The sequence below is a fragment of the Dasypus novemcinctus genome, chromosome 24 (genome assembly GCF_030445035.2).
Source record: "Dasypus novemcinctus isolate mDasNov1 chromosome 24, mDasNov1.1.hap2, whole genome shotgun sequence".
NCBI classification, from domain to species: domain Eukaryota; kingdom Metazoa; phylum Chordata; class Mammalia; order Cingulata; family Dasypodidae; genus Dasypus; species Dasypus novemcinctus.
Genome location: NC_080696.1, coordinates 50760068 through 50785024, shown reverse-complemented (window position 1 = coordinate 50785024; position 24957 = coordinate 50760068). Strand labels below are relative to the sequence as shown.

The following is a 24957-nucleotide window of genomic DNA, read 5'->3' as shown; positions in this document are numbered from 1 at the left end:
ATGGTATGTCATGGTAACAAACATCCCCAATATTTCAGTGGCTTAAATACAACCAAAATTTATTCTTCCTTCATGCTCTCTGTCCATGAGGGTCAGCAGGGGTCTCTGCTCACCGGAGTCACTCAGACGCACCTGTTAAAGGAGCATCCCCCACGTGAACAATGTCAGAGGGAAAAAGACCGTGGGAAGGTCTCACATGGGCCACTGAATGCTCCGACCAAAGCCACCTCCACTCTGAACTCAGGTGGCCAGACTTAGTGAGCTGCCCTCCTACCCGAGCCTCCCCAATCCCTGTCCAGCCACAAGAACAAGGAATGCAATCTTGCCACTTTGGGTCATTTTGGGTGACTCAACACTGGAAAGAGCATTATGGCAGCCACAGTGACTCATCCAGACCCACGGATGCGTTGACCTGGATCGACCCGGGTCAGGAGGGTGCCGACTACGGTCTGTGGGCTGGCCACATGATTTGTGAATGAAGTTTCTTTTTGGAACACAGTCATGACCATTCATTTACACATCGTCTGTGGCTGCTTTTGTGCCGCAAAGGCAGAGCTGAATAGCTGCAACAATGCAACTATACACCATGCAGAAATGAATGGGCGTGGCTGCGTCCAATAAAACTGCAGAAACAGGCAGTTAACTTGTAGCTTTAGTTTCCTGATCCCTGCATTACACTTAACTGTCCATCATGTGACCAATTAAATAAATTAGGGTACACTGATCCATGTTTGCAAAAAAAATAAAGGTACCAAAGAAAGATTCCCATGAAAATGCACATGATATGCTAAAACCCCATAGATTCCAAATCCATACATTCAACATTATCTTAATGTATTTAACACTATATATATGTTAAATTTAAAAAATTAAAAGGAACTGGTAAACCAAAGATAAAACCAAGTAGCTGATAAGGTGGTGTGAATAAAAATTTCTTCACCATGCTTTTATGGTATTTCCCCACATTTTCCCAATGAACATATAATACTTTTAAAGTCAAGGAGAAAGAAAATAATTATTTAAAAATAAAGTAAACTTCAGCCCTCTTGTCCCTGAACCATCATCAGAAAAGACTTTTGATATCCTCTGGTCCAGTGTGTCCCAACCTGTGGGTCACAACCCACTACTGGGATAGGAAATTTGAGTCCTGGCCAGCAGCTTTTTAAATGAAATAGAAGAGGTTATTTTTTGCATAGGTTTTCTTTTTCTTTTTTCTTTAATGAAATAGAGAAAATATCAGAGTACAAAACATATAGGAAGGGCAAGGCCTGTTTTTGTAACCAGAGGTACACAAATATATCCATACAAATAGCTGTATAAGAGGCTGTGATGTAGGTGTATTTCTAGAACAGACTGTCATCCAAAAACGTTGAGTGCCGCTGATTTTTAGTCCAACTCTCTCACTTAACAGAAGAGAAAGCTGAATTCCAGAGAGAGCCTATGTTTTCCCTTGTGTCGTCCCCCTCTGAGCAAACACCAGAAGATGAGCCGTCCCACCCCTTCTAACACCCTGCCCCAGCCACCCAGGCGGGTGCAGTCAGCCAGCTGTTCCAGAGTGTGGTATCAAATGTCCACATGATGAACGACTCCATGGCAGGCACAAGTGAAGTGAAAGACTCAGCAACGGCCAGTTCCAAGAATCTAGGCTTTAGTGGCCACAAAATCCACACACGCACCCCCCCCTCCAAGGGGGCGTCTTCCAGGGAGTCTCTTTTTAGCCATGTCCCCATTTTGGTCCCAGGGGTCTGTCACTAGAGAACAGCCAGGGGAGCTGGAGCGGGGAAGGCCCTGGGCCACGGTTAAGGGTTGCACAATCTTTTTTGAGCAGCCAGTTCTTGGAGGCTGCAATTTAGGGCTGGAGCCGCAGATGCAAAGCTTGGCAAGACCTGGTGGTCTGCTGCAGACAATGGAAGAAGGTTCTGGTTGCCAGAGAGAGAGCCAAACACACAGAGTTGGGGACCCAGGTACAGACCTGAGAGGCCAGCAAATGCGACACCCTGAAACCGATACTCCTGGGCAGAACAGGGGCAGAAAGGCGTTAGGCTGTGTCAGTGGAGGCTAAAAAAGTGAAATGTGGGCAACAACCTAATTGCCCACCAAAATAGGAAGGGCTAAATAAACCTGGTAGATCCATAGTAATAATTACAGCCAACACTAATGAAGTGAGTTGACTTTGTCCCCCCAAGGGACCTAAGATCTGCTACTACTATGGACCCCATTTCATAGATGAGGAAAGCAAATTTCAGCGATGTAACGTGCTTAAAGCCGGTAAGTGCTGGGCTGGGCTGTCTCCCCAGAGCACCACCAAGTCAGAAAATAGACTAAGGTGGGTTTATTTGAACTGAGCTGGAGAGCTTTCCAAGACAAATTATTTAGTTTAAAATATAAATAGCAATGTATAAAACAAGACATACAGCAAGGTATTATTTATACTTTTAAAAAAAACACAGAGGAATTTTCCACTGATGGGAGGAAAAAAAAACACACACACCCCCATTTAGAAATGCATAGACAATGTTCCAGAAAGATACAACATATTACATACGTGATTTAAAATAAACACATGAAAATATAAAAAGCAGTATTAAAAAGCAGGCAGATTCGGGTCTGGAGGATTATAGCATCTACCTGAGGTGGGCGGAAGCTTTTCTATGTGACGTAGTGCAGGGAGAGCACCCCTGGCCAGGATGGAGAGGGTCCCTGCAGACTCAAGAGGGAGACTCTGGTTCCCTTTGCCAACAGCACCTTGAAGAGCAGATTGACTCTGATTTGCAATAAGGGCGCAATGATGTATCCCATTACCATCTTCCCCTGGCTTCTCTCTGAGTGGGCCTGAAAATGGATTTACAGCTGCCCATCTGTGTCTCTGTCCTTCTCCCCCTGTGGAGGTGATGCTTCTCTCCCCCCACCCCCACATCCTGCCTTAGTTATCCTTTCACTTCCTGCACAGAAGGCTGCACGGCCCGTGCTCTGGGCAGGACCTGCAGCTCAGAGCAGGCTCTGGCATCTCCTCTGCCTCCAAGCACGCACCAAGGCAGGGACTTGTACTATGACAAGGGCTTTCCTTTTGATCTCTGCCAGGTTTTTTGTTTTGGTTGGGTTGGGTTGGGTTCAGTTTGTTATTTTCTTTTCCTCCTCTACCCCAGCTATCTGGTAGGAGACAGATTTATTCTGCCACATCGTCAACAAACATTGAAATGCACGGACCCTGGTGTGGGCTCAATTCTTATTTCACTGAAATGTCAGAAATAAAAATGACACAGGAGCACAGACGTCAAAGGCCCCCTCTCGGCTGGTTTCCTCCAGAGCGAAAGGACGGGAGGATCAGGTTCTAGAGTCTGCTGGACAGACGACGGGGACCTGGCGGGTACCGTCAGGGGCAAGCTCGCTCGCGGTGACGGGCTCCCCCAAGCACGACCTGTGCCTCCTGCCTGGCCCCCTGCATCTCCCGCTGCCCCCTCCCGCCCCCTCCCCGCACCGAGGGGTCTCTCCACGAAGCGAACCAGATCACCATCCTCCCAGTTTTAAACTGCCCTCCCCCCACCCCGGCTTCCTGCTGCTCTCGAGACAAGTTCCGAACGTCACGCGCCCACCAGGCCCAGCCACCGCTGACCCCATCCTCGACCCTCTCCCCGTCTCTCACCAGCCACTCAGGCGCCCGTCTGCCAGGGAGCCTCAGGACCACAGTGGCCTTCCCCAAGCTATGTGTCCCAACCCTATTGTCACCTCCTTCCAGACCCCACCCTGCCTCCCCCTCTGAAGTCGACCCTCCCCCCATAGCTTCTCACTGTCCCAGCTCCCTGCGTATTCTTCGCAGAGCACTCACCCCAGCATTCATCATCTGCGCATTCTTCGCAGAGCACTCACCCCAGCACTCATCAGCTTGTCATTTGCTCACTGTCTGCCTTCACCAGGGCATAAATTTCCATCGAGGCAGGGCCTTGGCTCTCAGCTCAGGTCCACCAGGAGACAGCCAGCGAGGGTACTGTTTGCTGATTGGGGGACAGATAGTCTTTCCTGCACATGCAGCCATCTGTCCCCATGTCTGCACCTGCCACGGTGGAAACCAGTGGTTCTCAAGGGGAAGGGAGGGGGTGGTACCCCGATGGGGTGCTTGGAAATTTGTGGGGACACTTTTGATAGAGGCCCCTAGTGGCATTCGGTGGGCAGACTGCTGGACGTTCTGCAATGCCTGGGACAGTGGGGCAAAACAAAGACTTTTCCTAGGTCCCGCATGACTTTCAAATGTCTCCCCAAACATTCACACAGGTGAAGATTGCTTTTACTTGTCTGATCCTAGAACAGGTATTTGCAGACTCAGGCCTGTGGGCCAAATTCAGTCCATCATCTCTTTTTGTAAATAAAGTTTTATGGGCAACCAGCCAAACTGATTCATTTACATATTGTCTAAGGCTGTTTTTACGCTACAGCGGCAGAGATCCCATGACCTGCAAAACCTCAAATATTTATTACCTGGCCTTTTATAGAAAAAGTTTGCCAACCTGTCTTAGAACATCATTCTATTTTATACGTAAGTATGGAGGATTTTTTATAGGGTTTTAACATACATAAAACTTTGCAGGAATGCTACTGTACTGTGTTTGCTGTACTATTTAGGAATACTCAATTATGCTATGTAGAAAACAAGAAAAATACAGGATGGTCAAAACTCGTAAGAAGTGGTAGGTTATCTGTAGGGAAACAAGTAGCTTGAGAGATATGGGCAAAAGCCTAGAGATGACTTAGAGAGTAAGAAAGGTAGTAAGCTTGTGCAATGTTTTAGAGTCAAAATGAATGGAATACATGATAAAAAAGATGGAGGAAAACAAGTCTTCCTTACAGATAGGAAGGGATGGAGGCGTAGGAAACCTTAAATAAGAGCCCATCATGCCACTTCTACCCAACTCTTTTTTTTATTTTTTTAAAGATTTATTTTTATTTATTTAATTCCCCTCCCCTCCCCCGGTTGTCTGTTTTCTGTGTCTTTTTGCTGCGTCTTGTTTCTTTGTCCGCTTCTGTTGTCGTCAGTGGCACGGGAAGTGTGGGCGGCGCCATTCCTCGGCAGGCTGCTCCCTCCTTCGCGCTGGGCGGCTCTCCTCACGAGTGCACTCCTTGCGCGTGGGGCTCCCCTACGCATGGGACACCCCTGTGTAGCACGGCACTCCTTGCGCGCATCAGCACTGCGCTTGGGCCAGCTCCACACGGGTCAAGGAGGCCCAGGGCTTGAACCGTGGACCTCCCATGTGGTAGACGGACGCCCTAACCACTGGGCCAAAGTCCGTTTCCCTCTACCCAACTCTTATGCTAACCCCAAATGGTCCACTCATGGTGACAACCATTCTAGAGCCATTTTGGCCCCATGCATCTTCTGCCTGGAAGCAAGGCTAGAGGTCATGGCTGCCCATCGAAAATCCCTATCAGAGCGGGGACAGGAAGAGAAGAGGTGAAGCATCTCCACAAGAGAAACAAAAAATGTTCCACATGCTCAGCTTTGCCACCTCTGCTTTTGCACATCCTAGAAAATCCGACTGCCTTCCCCCAACCCCAGCCTTAAGCAGGTTAAGAACTTGACTTTTCAACATCCCTCAGAGTTGTGCTTTCCAATACAGTAGCCACTGGAGGCATTAGGGGATTGAACCCAGACCTTGTACATGGCAGCGGCGCTCAACCACTGAGCTACATCGGCTCCCCAATGAGAATTGTTTTTTGATTTTTGTTTTCACTTGTTTTGTTTTTAGGAGGCATCGGGGATCGAACCTGGGACCTCGTACATGGGAAACAGGTGCTCAACCACTTGAGCTACATTTGCTCCCGTACAGTTTTTTTTAAAAAGATTTAGTTTTTAATTTATTTCCCTCTCCACCCCCACCCCCCGTTGTCTGCTCTCTGTTTCCATTCACTGTGTGTTCTTCTGTGTCTGCTTGCATTCTTGTCACGTGGCACCAGGAAGCTGTGTCTCTTCTGTTGCGTTATCTTGCTGTGTCGGCTCTCCATGTGTGCGGCACCACTCCTGCATGGGTTGCACTTTCTTCATGTGGGGTGGCTCTCCTTGCCGGGCACACTCCTTGTGCATGGGACACCCCTATGTGGGGGACACCCCTGCTTGGCATGGCACTGCTTGTGGGCGGCAGCACTGTGCATGGGCCAGCTCACCACACAGGCCAGGAGGCCCTGGGTACCAAACCCTGGACCTCCTATATGGTAGGCAGACACCCTATCAGTTGAGCCACATCCATTTCCCACAATTAAGTTTTAATTAAAATTGAACAACATTAGAAATTCAGTTCCTCTGTCACACTTAGTTGCATGTCAAGCACTCAACAACCACATGGGGCTTGTGGTCATTACTTTGGACAGCACTGATATAAAACATTTGCATCATCACAGAAAGGTCAACTGGACAGTGCTGGCCTACAGAACTGGTAACCAAACTCCTTCTTGATCCCCAAACTAACCCTCTCTTGCTCTCACTTTCCTCCCCACCCCCAGCAGTTTCCATCTGTCATCATCTCCAACAGCTTTCAGAGACGCAGTGACCAAATCACACTGGTTCTATAACCAGAGGAGAAGACCATCCGTTTAAGCTCTACAGGTTTAAATCTGGAAGACTTCGGTTCAAGCAGGAGGTGGCAAGCCTGCCAATGGGTGAAGGTGATGAGAAGGTGACCTCCAGGGCGGGAGGCAGCTGCCTGAATAAGAATGCTGAAGCGTCCCAGAAAACCGCACCACCCGGACCGACCGCAGGAGAGCTGCTGATTCACACCCGGAAATGTGACCTTGGCCCATGAACCTGGGGCTGCCGAGCCTGGCCCCCGGTTTGACCGACAGTGAGACCAGGCAGACTCAGCCTGCTCAAAGCTGGCTGCACCGGGACAGCCTGAAAGTCACGGCTGCCAAGAAGCAGGGAAATGACATGTCACCAGGAAGAGGCTGCTGGGCTCCAACCTCAGCTAAATCTACACTCACCAACAAGGCCTCTGGGCTATTCCTCACTGACCAGATACGCCACAGGTGGGGACCAAAAAGGACTGTCTCCCCGGATCCCCGAGTTTCCACTTGGATAGCAATTTGCTCCTTCCATTCCTGGTCTCAGGACCTGTGGTTTTGATAAGAACGTCTGGAACAAAATTACAAGATGGAAACCTGGACACCAGCCTTCTCCATGATTGCTTGCTTTGCAACATACTTGAAAAAGCATTTAAATCAGCTGCCAAAATTGAAAAGGAATTTGGAGACTGTACATAAAATGCAGTTTTGGGTATTATCTTGAAAAATGGAAAGATCTGGCATTTTGGGGACCCCATCCCAATGCATCAGCAATGGGCTGAAGCTAAGTGATGTTTCCCCTGACATTTTGATGGGGCTCTGGTCTCCAGTTTGCCACAGTCCCCACCACTCCTTATAACCCTATATTTAGTTCACTTCTCTCTTTCCTATACTTGCAAGACTCCCCTGTACCATCCGAGTTTGAAATCCTGATTTGGAATCACAGTATCCCAGAGCAGGTCCAATTCACAGAACTGCAGAATTATTTTTAAAAGAGTAACAATTGTTTGTGATTTGAGATGTATTGTTGCAGTTGGTCATTTTATTTTGGTTTGCCTTGTTTTTGTTGCTATTGCATCTTTGCATGAAAAAACGTTCTTTGCCATGCAGAATTATAAAAAACTTTATCTGTAGTTGACTTTGTCAATTTTTTGGTTTATGGCTTTTGGATTTCCCAGTCATGGTTAGAATAGGCTTTTCCACTCCAAGGCTATAAAACTTCTGCTCATTTTCCTTGTGGTACTCTCATGGTTTTACCTCTGACATTTAAACTTTTGATTCATTTGGATTTTCTCCTGGGTATATGGTAATAGGGCTAGATTCCCTGCCCACCCCCCACCCCCCCGAGTTGGCTAACCAGTTGTTCCAACCCCATTCATTGACTATTCCATCTGTTCCCACTGACATAAGATGCCATCTTTCCCATGTACTGAGTTCCCTTACATGCGGGATCTCTTTCTGGATGTTTGTTCTCTTTTATTGGTCAATCTATTCACATACCAGAACTGCACAGATTTGATTATGGAAGCTTTATAATAAATTTAAATATCTGGTATGGCTAGTACCTCCTCATGGCTGATCTTTTGTGAAGTTTTCGAGTCTAAGCTCCTAGTTCACAGAAAGGAAATACAAATTGGTCAAAGAGCTGAAAAGGCACTCGACCTCACTTACAAGAAAAGATGTGCAAAATTGATACCACACTGAGATGCCGTGTGTGTGTGTGTGTGTGTATGTGTGTGTATCAGATACTGCAAAAAGTTAGGGCACATTGTATTGGTGAGGCCCTGAGGAAATACAATCCCTACGGAGGGTAACCGCGAGACATCTACTAAATTTAAATGCAGACTTGCCCTTTGATCCAGAATTCTACTTTGGGAAATCTACTTCCAGATACATTTTCACACATTCAAAATGATATGCATAAAGGGTTATTCATTGCAAGATAGTTTCTAACTGCAAAAGGCTGGAAACAATCCAACTGACCCTCAGTATGAGAATGGTTAAATCACTTATAGCACTTCATTTAATGGAAAAACAGGCATCTGTGAGTGAGGAAGCTCTTTCTATATACTGACACAGAACGTTCTCCAAGAATACAGTTAAATAGGAAAAGCAAGGGGCATAAGGGTGTTATCTATGCAAAGAAGAACATTTACGGGAAACGGACATGGCCCAGTAGTTAGGGTGTCCGTCTACCACATGGGAGGTCCGCGGTTCAAACCCCGGGCCTCCCTGACCGATGTGGAGCTGGCCCATGCGCAGTGCTGATGCGTGCAAGGAGTGCCACCGTCACACAGGGGTGTCCCCCGCGTAGGTGAGCCCCACGCGCAGGGAGTGCGCACGTAAGGAGAGCCGCCCAGCGCGCAAGAAAGTGCAGCCTGCCCAGGAATGGGGCCGCCCATACTTCCCGTGCTGCTGACGACAACAGAAGCGGACAAAGAAACAAGACGCAGCAAATAGATGTAGAGAACAGACAACCGGGGGAGGGGGAGAATTAAATAAATAAATAAATCTTTAAGGAAAAAAAAAAAAGAAGAACGTATAAAACTCTTTCTACTATAATGTGACATATGCCTTCCAAAAAAAACCTGTCCAAAGTCAAACAGCTTACTGGTGTCAGACACAGCACTAGATTTCATAAATCCAACACAAACTGGCCTCAGGTCCCAAACTCTGATCACTGGCTCACGAATTCTTTCAGTGTCAGGCACTATTCTAAATATTTCACATGCGTTAACTCATGTGGGGTTACATACTATTTATATCCCCATTTTACTGAGGAAGAAACTGAGGTACTGGAAGTAAATTTCTCAAGGTCACATGGCTGGTATAAGCAGAGCTGGGGTCTGGCTTCAGAATCCCTGCTCTTAACTATTTAAAAGGAATAAAAATAAGAAAATCTAGCCTTTAGAGGCCACATCTGATATGCCCATGAGTCCGTCTATCGAGTCCCCCAGGAGGTCGCCCCTTTGCTACGATGCTGGTTTCACAGGCAAGGAAACCGAGGCATAGAGAAGTCGAGGGTCTTGCCCACGTCCCGCGGACGTGCACGGGCACAGCGAGGCCTGCCCGCGGCCCTCCACGCTCCTAACACGCAGGCCCGGAGCTCATGAGCCCTCCAGGGCCCCGGCAAGTTCTTAGAACACACTCTCAAGACATTCTTTTTTTCCCCTTTTATGTCTTTGTGGTCATTTCTGTGAAAAGCAGTGTTTTAGCAGGAGAAGTCAAAAAGAAACAAAAAATTAAATCCGTTAAGAAATGCATTTCGTGCGGATCAGCAGAATATCCATGTCTACATAAAATACCATGACTTTAAAATGCTGTTTGACCTAAAGTAAGGGGGAAATGGAAAGGAGAAATGAGTTTATATGGCTACGAGTTTCTAAAAAAGAGTCTGGAGGCTGGCAGAAGGTTTGCCCTCATGCACAACTGAGCAGAGTCAGAGAGACAGATAAAGCAGATACAACCCCCAGATATTGGTTCCTTTGAGGGCTAAAGAGACCCATGGGAGTTATGGTCATGGCCGATGGGGTTAACTACCAGGGCAGATGGCCCCTCTTTGGAAATGGTGTTTATGTGTGATGAATCTGGACTCAGATGGGATCTCCCTTCATAAGACTTTCATGCTAATGTGCTGGAGGTGCAGTTAATGTTGGGGTTTAAGATATATTTAGGGGATTTGAATCTCTGGACTGACAATGTGATAGCCAGATCCTGAGCCTCAACAGACTCCAGCACCTACAATCTGATTTATTGGACTTACCACACTCAGCTAAGATGGAGGTGAAGAAGGACAACCACCACACCATGGAGCCTAGAGTGATTACAACTGAAAATGGGAGGATTGCATCCAGCATCCAGGTGGAATCTGAGCCTCCTCTTGACATAAAGGTGCAATGGACACAACCAATCCAGTGTCCACATAGAAGAGGTGGCATTGGAGTGGGAAAAGTGGACAGAATGGACAAAGGGTATGGGGAAAGGCAGGAAGAGATGAGAGGTGGAGGCGTCTTCGGGACATGGAGCTGCCCTGGATGGTGCTTCAGAGGTAATCACCGGACATTGTAAATCCTCACAGGGCCTACATGATGGAATAGAGGAGAGTATGGGCCATGATGTGAACCAATGTATATGAGGTGCAGAGGTGCCCAAAGATGTACTTACCAAATCCAATGGATGTGTCATGATGATGGGAACGAGTGTTGTTGGGGGGGGGGAGAGGGGGGGGTGGGGGGGTGGGGTTGAATGGGACCTCACATATATATTTTTAATGTAATATTATTACAAAGTCAATAAAAAATAAAAAAATTAATAAAAAATAAATAAAAAAAAAAAAAAAAAAAAAAAGAAATGCATTTCGGCATACCTAAACCCCCTGGGTGAAGTTAAAAGTTCTCTTTCACACTTAACTGACCACTTGGGGGAGGGGAGGGTTATCCAGACAGACACAGCTCTCAAGCCAGGGCCTCAAGAGGGGGGGGCTCTGATGAGGTTTCTGGAAGTTTATGAGATGAACCAGAAGACCTTGGGGTGGCAGCTCAGCTGATCAAATGCCTGTTCTGCGACCTTCCACTCCCCTCCCCACTCAGTGCCTCGGCTTGCTCATAGGTAACACGTTGGGGTTGGGCCACACGGAAGTCTGTTCTGTGATTTTAATGCTCAGAGGGGAAAGAGACTCAGCCCAGCTTCTAAACACGCACCAATTTCACTCTAAGTCGGCACATTCGGGCCTAAAACTCTATGTCTCCATTTCCCCTTCATTTCCTCCTTCTTTCGAAAAATGGAGCTGGACCAGTATCTTCCATTCTGAAGGGCTCCCAGGGTAGTTTAGAGAGATTATTTCTCCTCTGGAATGACTTGGGAAAAAAAGTTAATAGGAAGCACATGGTCACAATGTGTGAGTGTTCCGTATATTTGTGTATGTGTATGTTTTTTAATACTTAGAGAGGAATATGCCAGGCTTGCAACACGCCTGGGCTGTCTCAACAGCAGTTTATGGCCATTAGTGCTGGACTGGAGGCAGTTAACTGGGACAAAGCCCAGCTGCTGCCATAGCCTTCTGGCATCAGAGCCATGAGGAGGGCAAGAAAATAACCTGGATTATTCCTGGGGCCTGACAGAAACAGAGCAGGGGCCTTTTTGGAATGTGTGAGGGGAGGGGCTGGGTGTGAGTCAAGGGAAGGGGGACCTCCTAGGCCAGGACTCACCCCTAGAGAATCACCTTCTAGATGGATCTCCTCGAGTCTGGAGGGGCAGGATGGCGTAGGAGTGACAAGGCTGGGCTCTGGAGTGCAACTGCCTGGCTTCAAATTCCGCCATCTCAGCCTCGTGAGCTCAGCCAAGTCCCTTAACCACTTTGTGCCTCAGTTTCCCTAACTGTAAGATGAGGGTCCTGATAGAACCTAAGTCAAAGAGCTATTGGCAGAATTAAGGGCTGTGGTGTATACACAGAGCTTAGGGCAGTTGCAGGCATCCTGGAGTAGTCCAGAAATGTTAGCACAGGCTCTGAAATTCTAGAAAGCTCTTAACTTACTGGCTTTGCAATCTTGGACAAGGCACTTATCCTCTCTGGGTGTCACTTTCATCAACTGTAAATCAGGGCTAAAGGTACCACCTGACATGGTTGCTGTGAGGACCAGAGAAAGAAAGAACACTGTTCTATATATCCTGGTCCAGCAAAGCTTCCGCTTCTCTTTCAGTCTCACCTCCTGACTCACTACCTCCAGATACATGAGTCTCTCTAGTTCTTTAACATTGCCCTGTTGTAGTCCTTCACAGGTTTTATCAAAATCTGTATTTATTTATTTAATTGAGTAACGTCCAACTCTCTTGATGAGGGCAGAAATTCAGTTGTCTCAGTTGGCTGCAGTAACCCCAGTGCCTCGGAGGGACAGGCAAAAAGCTGGCACTCAGTAACACACCAATGAATGAATGAATGAATAAGAGCCTCTCCTACATAATTCCAGTCACTTATTAGAAAGCCAGGGGTATGTCAGAATGAGCAAGGGTGGACTGCGCTTGCTGTAAGTGTCTGTAGCTGTAGAAGCTCTGAGACAGGAAGTTCAGTTTTTATTTGCAGAGCTGGAAAGAAACTGGTTTAAGAATGACCCGCATGCAAGTTCCAGGCCACGGTCTTCACAAGCCTTTATTTTCGGGCTTGGTGTCATAATTCACTCCCCACTTAGAGATAGGTCTCAGCTGCTTCTACCCTTCAATGGGACTCAGAAAGGCCACTGTCAGGGAGACAGAGATGAGAGCAGGTGTAGAAGAGGCAGGAGAGTACCATGGTTAAGACAGCAGGCTTTGGAGTGAGCTGGGAATTGGGATTCCACCAGACACCCAACAGACTCGACACAATCTCATTGCACTTGCAGTAAAATCTAAATGCCTTGCCCTGATGTTGGGCAAATCAGTCATTTCCTCCATGCCTCAGTTTCCTCTTTTGTAAAATGGGAATAATACCAATACTAACACCTGGGAGTGTTGTGAAGACTGTATGAGAAAATCCACGCCACGACCCCTCGCAGGCAGTGAGCATCTGGACGCCGTGAGCTGACAACCTCGCCAACTCAGTCTACTGCCGGCCTTCACAGGCAAGCGGTCCAAGGACTGCTGACTGTCCCCTTTTGCAACATGAACCCCTAAGATCACTTGCTGTCTCTTCCCAAATTCTTTCCCTGAAAGACTGCCCTTGACATCCACTTTTATTGTTTCCTCAATAAAAGTTTAAATACAGAAGATGAACAATACCTGAAAATAGAATTGGCTTTTTTTTAAAGAAGCTACCTTTGTCATTTTCCACCACCTTATTACTGCCTTCATTTTTCCTTAGCACTTTTCAGCCTCTTCATGGTCGTTTTTAACTAGTTTTCACAAAGTAGAAAAAAATGCCAGGATGGGGACCCCATAGTCACTGCCATCAGCCCTCTGCTGCATGCATCAACCCCAACACGTTCCCAAGGGCACTGGAACAGAGAAGGAACTCTTGGATGGTACTAGAGTAAAGAATCCAGCATGCCAGTTTCTTTGGGTATGTGGGGTGGGGGTTACACATTGGAGTTCTTCATTCCCTTTAAAACCACCCTATGGGGATGTAGAGCCCTGAACTTCTTGCTTGGAAAAACAGTCCCTTTACCTGCCTGTCCATTAGCCCCATCACCTGGCATTTCTCTCCAGCTCTGCAATGGACTTGCCTGTTCCACCACACTCAAAAGCGAGCTCCTTCCCATAGCCTGTAAGAAACTGCACGATTCAGTCCTCTACGTCTCTAAGATACTCTCCTCCCCAGTGCCCTCTGACTCTGCTTCAGCCTCACTGGTCTCTGTTCTGTACCTTGACTGCACCGAGGCCTGTCCTGCCTACAGCCTTTGCACTGGCTGTTCCCCCTGCCTGGAATGCTCTTCCTCCAGTCTGCACATGGCTGGCCCTGCCTCAACCTTTGGGTTTCTGTTCCAATGTCATCTCTTCAACAAGGCTTCCTTGGTGACGTGATCTAATGTTCCACCTTCCTCCTCTCTCGATCTCCCGATGGCTCTTCACTTTATCACAGCACGATGTTTACTTGCTTCACTGACTTCAACCCCACCCAACATTGTCCAGTTTATTTGCTGACTTGCTTACTGTCATTTCTCTCCCATGTAAATACCACGAGGGAAGATCCTGTGTCTATTTGGTCTACTGTAACCCCACTACTTAAGAAGGAGCCTGGCACATAGTAGGTGCTCAGTAAATCTGCTGAATAAATGGAGGAACGAGTGGACACCCAAATCAGGTGGTGACTTGGAGCTGGGCCGGGCAGGGCTGCAGCCCACACTGACCGTGCATCTGGTAGGTGTAAGGGCTCTGTCCAGTGGGCGGGGTGCTGAAGCTGGAGCCGTAGCTGAGGAATCCACTCTGGCCAGGGGAATGGTTCAAGCTATCTTCTGTCTTGATGCCTAGGAAGGAGGAAAAAGAAGCACCAAGGACACATGATTAGGATGCTCTCTGTCACCCACAGTAGAGCTACTGAGGCAAGACGATTACAATTTTATCAGCTTCCTCTCCATAGGGAGCAAACTGGTGGCTTGTGTGCTGAGGTTACCCTACAGACATGCTTTGCTTGGCTTGAATCTTTACAAGAAAATTTGAACCAGTTACTTTTGTTTAAAGGTCAGATCCCACTGAAAATATGGACTTATGGCTCTTCTTGGGCAATAGGACTCCATCGACACCAGGCCCGTGTTCCCATGTGACAACAGGCTGTCCCATATGATTCCCGGTTCATGTGTCCCAGTGACCACGGATCCTGCACTTTCTCCCTGACTCCCTGACATTGAGGCTGGTTTTAAGGTGCTACTCTTTCACTGCAGCTATACTTTCTCTTCCACATTCACGGATATTATCAAAGGTGGGAAAGGAAAAGGAAGCCCAGGAGGGTCTCCTATTTCTCCATTTGGTCAACTTCAGGCTGCCTGCCTGGTTCTGTAGGTACATGAATTTGCAAAACTCTCCTCTTGTGAGTAGTAAATACCACATTGGGTTTAAATGTCTGTCAGGATTTTAGGTGAAGGTATTAAACGACCTATCCCTACTCTGTGAAGATGATGTCACTTAGCCACGAGGTGCACTCTCCACTATCCTTGCGGGGGGACCTGCGCAACCAGTAGCCACTACTTCAGCCAAGAAGCCCGACACGCTTCCCTGAAGCACAGGTACCAGCTCCAAGAGCAACTGGAGGAGGGTGTGCACTGAGGGAGGAAGGCTGATCCATCATCAGTCACTCATAAATTTAATTTTTATTGAAAATGTAATAAATGCACTGTAGACAATTTAAATAGTAGAGAAGGCATAGAGCAAAAAGTGTCTCCCTATCCTTGCCCCCAATTCCCCAGCTTGCCTTCCCATAGGCAACCACTATGACCGCTTCCAGACATATATAAGCTAATGAATATAATACATAAGTAATGTAGTCCTCTTGTAAAAAATAAATGACACTAATCTGTAAATACTCATTTGTATTTTTCTCTTTTTCTTCTTATTACAATACATCAAAATGATCACTTTCCATCAGCTCATAAAATTCTTCCTCAGTCTGTGTTTGTGGCTGTGCAGTATTCCATTGTATGACAGCCCTGGCACTTACCCAGTCTCCTATTTGTGGTCTCTGGGGTGGTTTTTAGATTTTATGACTATGAACTAAGCTTCAGGAAAAAATACATATGCAGCAAATATATATACATATGCATGCATATACATACATAAACATATATTTGCTGCACTTTATAGTCATAATATATACACACATATCAACATACACATCTCTACCTATTTATGTACCTATTATCTATCTCTGTATCTCTTATCCATTGATCTATAGCTATCTATATCGATCTGTCATGGCTCTCTCTATATCTGTATCTATAATCTTTGTGGACATGTATAAGTATATCTGCCAAGTAAATTCCCAATGTTTGGAATTGCTGGGTCTAACGGTAGGAGCATCTTAAATTTTCTTAAATGTTGATAAAAGGTTCTCCCTGGAGGGTAGACTGACATTCTTTCTAATCAGTGAGTGCCTGCTCCTCCCCCCCACCCCCACCAAATGCAATATAAAACATCATTTATCTTCATCTATCTTACAGGTGCAAAGTAGCATCCCACCACCATTTAAAGTTGCATTTTTAAAGAACATTTCCTGTTTTGAGGATGGCTTTATAATTGCTTTTCCTTCCTTCTTATCTATAAATCAAGAGAATGCTTCATGAGGTAAAACTGCTGTATCTTGAGTTGGCAGATTTGGACTGGCATCCTGGATGGTTTGCTTCATTCCTGATGCCCTGAAACAGTTTCTCCTCTAACCTAGGCTTAGAAATCTCCTCCTTTATGAAATAAAATGCTGATGCTCACTGCAGCACGCAGGGTTGTTGGGAGATTAAAGGAAATGAGGAAATGAACACATAAGGCTGTGAGCAAGGGACTGAAAAACACACATCTCTTGTCCTGACAACAATCTTCCCAGACAGGCAACATTATTACTCCCATTTTAAAGACGTGGAAACTGAGGTTCAGAAAGCCACACGTGGGAAGCTGACTTGGCCCAGTGGATAGGGAGTCCGTCTACCACATGGGAGGTCCATGGTTCAAACCCCGGGCCTCCCTGACCCATGTGGAGCTGGCCCATGTGCAAGGAGTGTGCCCCGTAAGGAGAGCCGCCCAGCGCGAAAGAAAGTGCAGCCTGCCCAGGAATGGTGCTGCACACATGGAGAGCTGACACAACAAGATGACGCAACAAAAAGAAACACGGATTCCCGTGCCGTGACGTAGGTCGGCCCCCTGATTACTTCCTCCATAGCACCCAGGTTTTCCCTTACAGCACCCATCATGGACTGTTTAACGTCTGCTTCCTCACCAGGCTGAGCGCTCCAGGAGGGCAGAGGTTGGGTCTGTCTTGTTCACGGCAGAATCCCCTCCCTTGGCTCACTGCCTGGCACACAGTAGGTACCCAATAAATATCTGCTGAATGAATGACAAGGAAAGGGGTAAAAAGAGCACCTTGCCTTTTGTTTGCTGAAGTGGCTATATTATACACTTTAAAAACTCCATTTTATCAATCAATATTAATAAAACATGCAATCCATCCAAAGTATATAATCAGTGGTATTTGGCATAATTACATAGATGTACATCCATCACTTCAATCATTATTAGACATTATTAGAGCATTTTCATTACTCCAACAATGATTAAAAAAAAAAAATTCTACCCTTTAAAAATCAACTCTGAATCTCTCTATGCTTCCCATGCCATACCTACTGCTATTCTGTATCCATCCCTCCAATTTATTTGTAAGTATATTTTATATAGATGGAGTCAAACAATATGTAGTACCTTTTGTCTAATTTCTTTCACTTAGTACTATTTCTTTTTTATTACTCTTAATGGAAGACTATTTATATATTACTTCACACTATTGTCGAATTTTACTTTGGTTGTATTTTTGCCTGATATTAACATCTTGTAACATTAACATGTATTTGTTCAATTTCAAAGAGAAACAGACTTATATATGCAATATTACCCATATGCATATTTCACGAGGTTTTGCTATGCTACACAAGCCCATGTTACAGTTTTTAGCTTTCCTTATAGTAACACACATCCTTAGACTTTCCCTTTCAACCATCCATATATTAGCACCATCATTTACAAACAGTATGATGTGCTTTCACCATTTCTATCCATTTGCAAAGATTTACAAAACAACCTTTTTACCAATCTCCACAGATTAACCGTCAGCTTTTCATTCTCTAACCTCATTCTATTTGCTAGTGATCTATATCCCCGTTAACGCTTATGAATTTAGGTAACTTATTTAGTTTCATAACAGTGCAATCATACAATATTTGTCCTTTTGTGTCTGGCTTGCTTCACTCAACATAATGTCCTCCAGGTTCATCTATGTTTTCATATACTTCACGACTTCGTTTCTTCTTGCAGCTGCATGATATTTCATAGTGTGTATACACCACAGTTTATTTATCCATTCATTGGTTGATAGATACCTGGGTTGTTTCCATCTTTTGGCAATTGTGAATCATGCCACTTTGAACATTGGTGTGCAAATATCTGTTTGTGTCAATGCTCTCAGTTCTTCTGGGTATACACCCAGTAGTGGTATTGCTGGGTCGTGTGGGAAATCTATATTAAACTTCATCAGGAACTGCCAAACAGTCCTCCACAGTGGTGTACAATTCTGCATTCCCACCAACAGTGAATAAGTGTACCTATCTATCCACTTCCTCTCCAACATTTGGAGTTTTCTAACTTTTTAATGGTGGACATTTTATTAGGTGTGAAATGATATCTCATTGTAGCTTTGATTTGCATTTCTCTAATTGCTAGTCATGTTAAACATTTTTTCATGGTTTTTTTTTTTGGCCATTTTTATTTCTTCTTTGGACAAATGTCTATTCAAGTCTTTTGCCCATTTTTTAACTGGGTCATTTGTCTTTTTATTGTTGAGTTGTAGCATCTCTTTATATATCATAGATATTAAACACTTATTAGATATGTGATTTCCAAATATTTTCTCCCATTGAGTCAACTGCCCTTTCACCCTTTTGACAAAGTTCTTTGAGGTGCAATAGTGTTCAATTTTAAGGGGGTCCCATTTACCTATTTTTCTTTTATTGCTCGTGCTTTGGGTGTAAGGCCCAAGAAACCACCACCTACCACAAGATCTTGAAGATGTTTCCTTACACTTTCTTCTAATAGGTTTATGGCCCTGGCTTTTATATTTAGATATTTGATTCATTTTGAGTTGATTCTTGTACAGGGAGTGGTATAAGGGTCCTTTTTCATTCTTTTGGTTATGGATACCTAGTTCTCCTATCATCATTTGTTGAAGAGAACGGTTTTGTCGCAGTAATGTGGACTTGTTGGGTTTGTCAAAAACCAATTGGGGGAAATGGATGTGGCTCAACCAATTGGGCTCCCATCTACATACAGGAGGTCTAGGGTTTGATGCCCAGGGCCTCCTGGTGAGGGCAAGCTGGCCACGTGGCGAGCAGCCCACGTGGAGTGCTATTCCATATGGGAATGTGCCCCCACGTAGGAGTGCCACCCTGCACAGGAGTGCAGGCCGATGCAGAGAGCTGGGGCAGCAAGATGACGCAACAAGAGACACAGAGGAGAGAAAATAAGATGTAGCAGAGCAGGGAGTTGAGATGGCGCAAGAGAGTAATTGCCTCTCTCCCACTCCGGAACGTCCCAGGATCAGTTCCTGGAGTCGCCTAATGAGAATACAAGCAGACACAGAAGAACACACAGTGAATGGACACAGAGGGTAAACAACAGGGGTAAAGGGTGGGGAGAGAAATAAACAAAATAAATCTTCCAAAAAAAAAAAAAACTCAAAAAACAAGAAAACAGTTGACCATAGAGTTAAGAGACTATTTCTGGACTCTCAATTCTATTCCACTGATCAATATGTCTATTTTTATGCCCACACCATGTTGTTTTGACCACTGTAGATTTGTAATATGTTTCAAAGTCAGGCAGTGAGAGTCTTCCCACATTGCTCTTATTTTTCAGGATGCTTTTGGCTATTTGGGTGCCCTTTCCCTTCCAAATAAATTTGGTAATTGTCTTTTCTACTTTGGTGCATTAGGCTGCTAGAATTTTAATTGGTAATGCACTGAATCTATGAATCAGTTTGGGTAGGACTGACATCTGCATGATATTCAGTCTTGCAATTCATGAACACGGAATGTCTTTCCATTTGTTTAAGTCATCTTTGATTTCTTTTAGCAGTATTTTGTAGTTTTCTGAATACAGGTCCTATACATCCTTGGTTAAATTGATTCCTAGGTATTTGAGTCTTTTTGTTGCTATTGTAAATGGAATTTTTTCCTGACTTCCTCCTCAGATTGTTCAATATTAGGGTACAGATTTTTACTGATTTTTATGTGTTATTGTATTCTGCCACTTTGCTGAACTCATTTATTAGTTCAAGTAGCTTTGTCATAGACATTTTGGAATTTTCAAAATATAGGATCATGTCATCTATGAACAGTGAGAGTTTTACTTTCTCTTTTCCTATTTGGATGCCTTTTATTTTTTATTTTTTTGTCTAATATCTCTAGCTAGAACTTCCAGCACAATGTTGAATAATAGTGATAGTAGATATCCTTGTCTTGTTTCTGATCTTAGCAGGAAAACTTTCAACATTTCCCCATGAAGTACAATGTTGGCTGTGGGATTTTCATATATGCCCTCTCATACTGAGGAACTTTCCTTCTATTCCTATTTTCAAGAAAGGATGCTGGATTGTGTCAAATGCCTTTTCTTCACCAATTGAGATGATCACGTGTTTTTCTCCCTTCAATTTGTTAAAGTGGTGTATTACGTTCATTGATTTTCTTACATTGAACCAACCTTGCACAACAGGTGTAAATGCCACCTGATAATGGTTTATAATTCTTTTAAATGCTGGTGGATTCTATTTGCACGTATTTTGTTGAGAATTTTTGCATCTTTGTTCATTAGAGAGATTGGTCTGTAATTTTCGTTTCTTATATCTTTATCTGGCTTTGTCTATAGGGTGATGCTGACTTCATAAAATGTGTTGGGTAAATTTCCCTCCTCTTCCATTTTTTTGGAAAAGTGTAAACAGGATGGGTGTTAATTCTTCTCAAAATGCTTGGTAGAATTCACCTGTGAAGCCTTCTGGTCTTAAGACTTTTTTGTTGGGAGATTTTTGATGACTGACTCAATCTCTTTAAATGTGATTGGTTTGTTGAGTTCTTGTTTCTCTTGTAGAGTCAATGTAGGTTGTTTGAGTGTTTCTAGGAATTTGTCCATTTCATCTAGGTTGTCTAATTTGTTGGTACACCGTTTCTCATAATATGCTCTTATGATCCTTTTATTTCTTGGGGTCAGTCGTAACTTCACCTCTTTCATTTATGATTTTATTTATTTGCATCTCCTCTCCTTTTTTTCTTTGTTAGTCTACTTAGGGGTTTGTCAGTTTTACTGATCTTGAAGAACCAGCTTTTAGTTTTGTTGATTTTCTCTTTTTTATTGTTCTCAATTTCATTTATTTCTGCTCTAATCTTTAGTATTTCTTTCCTTCTGCTTGCTTTGGGATTGGTTTACTCTTTTTTTTCTAGTCCCTCCAAGGTGCTCAGTTAGATCTTTGATTTTAGCTCTTTCTTCTTTTTTTAGTATAGGCATTTAGGGCTATAAATTTCCCTCTCAGCACTGCCTTTGCTATACCCTATAAATTTTGATAAGTTGTGTTCTCATTTTCATTCATTTCAATATATTTATTAATTTCTCTTACAATTTCTTCTTTGACCCACTGATTGTTTAGGAGTATGTTGTTTAGCCTCCACACATTTGCAAAATTTCCCCTTTCCCATCCATTATTGATTTCCAATTTCATTTCATTATGACCTTAGAAGGTGCTTTCTATAATTTTTATGTTTATTGAGAACTGCTTTGTGATCCAACATGCATTAACTTCTAAAACATGTGAAAGAGAGGAGAATATGGTGAAAGATTTAGTCTCAAAGTCAGTGCTGCCCAAAGTGTGGTCCACTGACCAGTCACTAGTTCATGATGAGAAAATTCAGAAATTGAGAAGCAAGCTTATGGAAACTTTCAAAGCAGTTTCACGTTGCTTTGACATCTAAGGGTCTACCTGATGGTATGTGCATGCTTTTGCTTTTTAATTTATTTCATTTTTCCAGTAATTCATGTTCACTGTACTTTACTAAAGCCTACCAAATGCTTGAAGTACCACATTTTCCTGGTTCTCAATTCCACAATTAGATGCCAACAGATTCATTCTCTGTTTAGGTAGACGTCTGCTTCTTTGTTAAGAAATTACAATAGGAGTAACAATATTTTTCAGCTCCTCCCATCTAGAGGTGGAGACTATTTTCAAACCTCTAGAATCTAGGCTGTCCTTATGACCGGCAGAAGCAGCTAAAGCAAAGTTTGTGCATTCTGGAGACTCAGCATCAAGAGGCCTCCTGGAAACCTGGGGCCACCGTGCTGTGAAGATGCTCAGGATTAAAGACTGGTGAGCGTAAGGCCGAGTCAGTCCAGCTGAACCGCCAGAGCTGAGCTCAGCCCCCATATACCCTGCCAGCTGCATACAGCTGCTGAGCGAGACCAGGTGAGACCAGCAAAAGGTCCACCTGGCTAATCCACAGAATAGTGAGAAATAATAAGTCAGTGTTATTTTAAGCAACTAAATTTTGGAATGGTTTGTAAATACAGTGTTTTATTTCCCATTATCCAGTAAAGTGAAAGATGCACATAGCCCTTCCCAGAAATTCCATTCTTAGGTTTCTACCCCTGAGAAATGCACAAAGATGTTGATTGCATTATCCTGTGTAATGGGAAACAAACAAACCAAAACCTCAAGCCGGAAATGACATTTAGCGGGGGACTGGTTAATCGATTGTGGTAGAGTCAAATATTGTATAGCAGTGAAATGAATGAACTATAGCTACATGCATGAACTGGGACACATTTTACAACACAAAGTTGAGTGGGAAAAGCAAGTTGCAAGAGAATGCATGCTAAAAGATACAATGTATATAAAAATTTACAATAGGCAAAATAATTTTCTACACATCAAAGGTCAGAATCTGTAAACTATGCCCTACAGGTCAAATGTGGTCCTCTGCTTGTTTCTGGAAAGCTTTGTTGGAACAGAGCCAAGACCATTCATTTTCTTATTGACTATGGCTGCTTTTCCACTACAAGGATAAATCTGAGGAGTTGTGACAAAAATATTTATTCTCAGGCCCTTTACAGAGAACATTTTCTGACCCCTGTTCTACATTTTTAAAAATCCATGGGAATGATTAACACGAAATTCAAACAGGCTGTGGGTACCTGAGAAGAAAAGGGGGAAGCTTCCTTATGTTTTTTATTTTTGAAGTTAGATGGTCAGTTCATGTGTGTCTGTAGTAGGACTCTTTAAGCTTTCATAAATGTCTTAAATATTTCTAAATGAATTGAGAAAAATGTTCCACGCTCCTAAACCTGTCTCTAGTTGGCTCAGTTGTGTCATTTCCCTGCAGCTATTTAAGCAAAGGTAAATAATGCTATTTGCCAAGGAGCAGTGAAAAAAGTATCCTAACAAGACTCGACAACGTTTGTCCAGACGATGAGCAAACACTGCTTGCTTGGGCATAGACGTACGCAAAGGGAAACGGCTTCTCATCCCACCTGTTGTTATTCAGTGACATGGGCATTCTGGGGGTATGTGGCAGCCAGGCTTCTCCCCCATAAAGCTGGCATTTTTGAGCCTTTCCCCAGGCTGGGCCCTGAGAGCTAAACCCTTTATTAGATAAGGGATTAGCAAGTTTTGGCCTATGACCAAGTCCAGCCTCCTGTCTGTATAAATAAAGTTTTATTGGAACTCAGACACATCCATTAGTTTACATATTGTCTCTGGCTAGTTTCACACTACAAGGGCAGAGTTGAGTAGTTGCAACAGAGACCCAAAGGCTCACAAAGCCTAAAATATTTACCATGTGGCCTTTCATAGAAAAAGTGAGCCCGCCCAATGTAGACGATGCCATTTCACCCTCTTAATAACCCCGGGGGAAGCCAGCCGTGGTATGACTCCTACTGTATGAGTGAGGAAACTGAGGATCAGAGCGGTCAGGTGGCTCGCCCGAGGTCTCCCAGCCAGCAAGGGGTGGAGGTGGGATGGGAACCCAGGTTGGGAACCACAGAACACACTTTTATCACCCGATCCTGTATTGTCAGGGAAAGGGCTATCTGAAAGTAAATGAGATGGTCAAATAACTTTGAACCAAATGAGTTTTCATCTGATGTCATGCTTTGTCTGGGGACTGGGCGAGTTTTCTTTTTTACACTGAAAAATAATATGGCTTCATTTTTCTTGGCTGTCAGCCAGGTGGGATTCCTGCAGCTGTGTCCTAAGTCTTCTGGCACAAGAGGGAAAGGAAATTAAGAGAAGATGCCCACACCTGTTGGCCTAGGTCTGTCGGAGGTAATACCTCCCCCCCAGCCCCCACCCAGGGTTTAAGGACTGCCCTCCCAGGCAGCAGAGCTCAGTGGTCAGGAGAATGTACGCCCGAGCCAGGCTGCCTGGGTTAATCCCAGTTCTGCCGCCACTCAGCTAAGGGACCCTGGGTGAGCTGTTTTCCTTCTCTGAGCCTCTATCCCTGAAATGGGGGTAATGATGGGCCCTTCCTCCTCATAGAGTTGGTGTGGGGATTAAAGGGTAAGTGGACATGGAGCACCACGAGTGGCAGGACATCAACCACAGAGTCCATTACCAAAGCCTGACCCGATGCCCCCACATGACCTGTCAATTTTACCTCCAGAATTGCTCCTGGATGGTCCACTTTTGTCTGGCCACTACCACTGCCCGGCATCAGGCCTCTGCCACTTTTTGCTTCCATGGCTTCATTAGTCTCCCAACTGTTCTTCCAGTTTCCCCTCTTGCTACCTCCAATTCAACCTCCCCAGAGCAGCCAATGGGACCTCTGAAAAACCTAAACTGGGGAAGTAGATGGCGCTCAACTGACAGAGTGTCTGTCAACCATATAGAAGGTCCAGGATTCAAACTCAGGGCCTCCTAGCTTGTGTGGTGAGTGCCATGGCCCACGTACAGTGCTGCTACGCACAAGGAGTGCCATGCCATGCAGGGGTGTCCCCCATGGAGGGGAGCCCCATGCGCAGGGAGTGTGCCCCTCAAGGAGAGCCAACCATGTGAAAAAAGTGCAGCTTGCCCAGGAGTGGCGCCGCATACACGGAGAGCTGATGCAGCAAGATGATGCAACAAAAAGAGACACAGACTCCTGGTGTTGCTGACAAGAATACAAGTGGACACAGCAGAACACACAGCAAATGGACACAGAACAGACAATGGGGGGGGAG

General features: G+C 44.7%; 1 protein-coding gene across 7 annotated transcripts in view; it reads right to left on the bottom strand.

Annotated features, from left to right (window-relative positions):
• The window catches only part of EYA2 (EYA transcriptional coactivator and phosphatase 2), a 297037-nt gene that overhangs the window by 159677 nt on the left and 112403 nt on the right, over positions 1-24957 (bottom strand). For 6 of the 7 annotated variants that reach the window (XM_058287182.2, XM_071211753.1, XM_004469912.5 and 3 more), the window contains one exon: positions 14364-14480. The exons of the other annotated variant lie outside the window; for it this stretch is intronic. In XM_058287182.2, coding sequence (XP_058143165.1) covers positions 14364-14480 — 117 coding nt within the window. The remainder of the gene's footprint in view (positions 1-14363; positions 14481-24957) is intronic. 7 annotated transcript variants of the gene reach the window in all.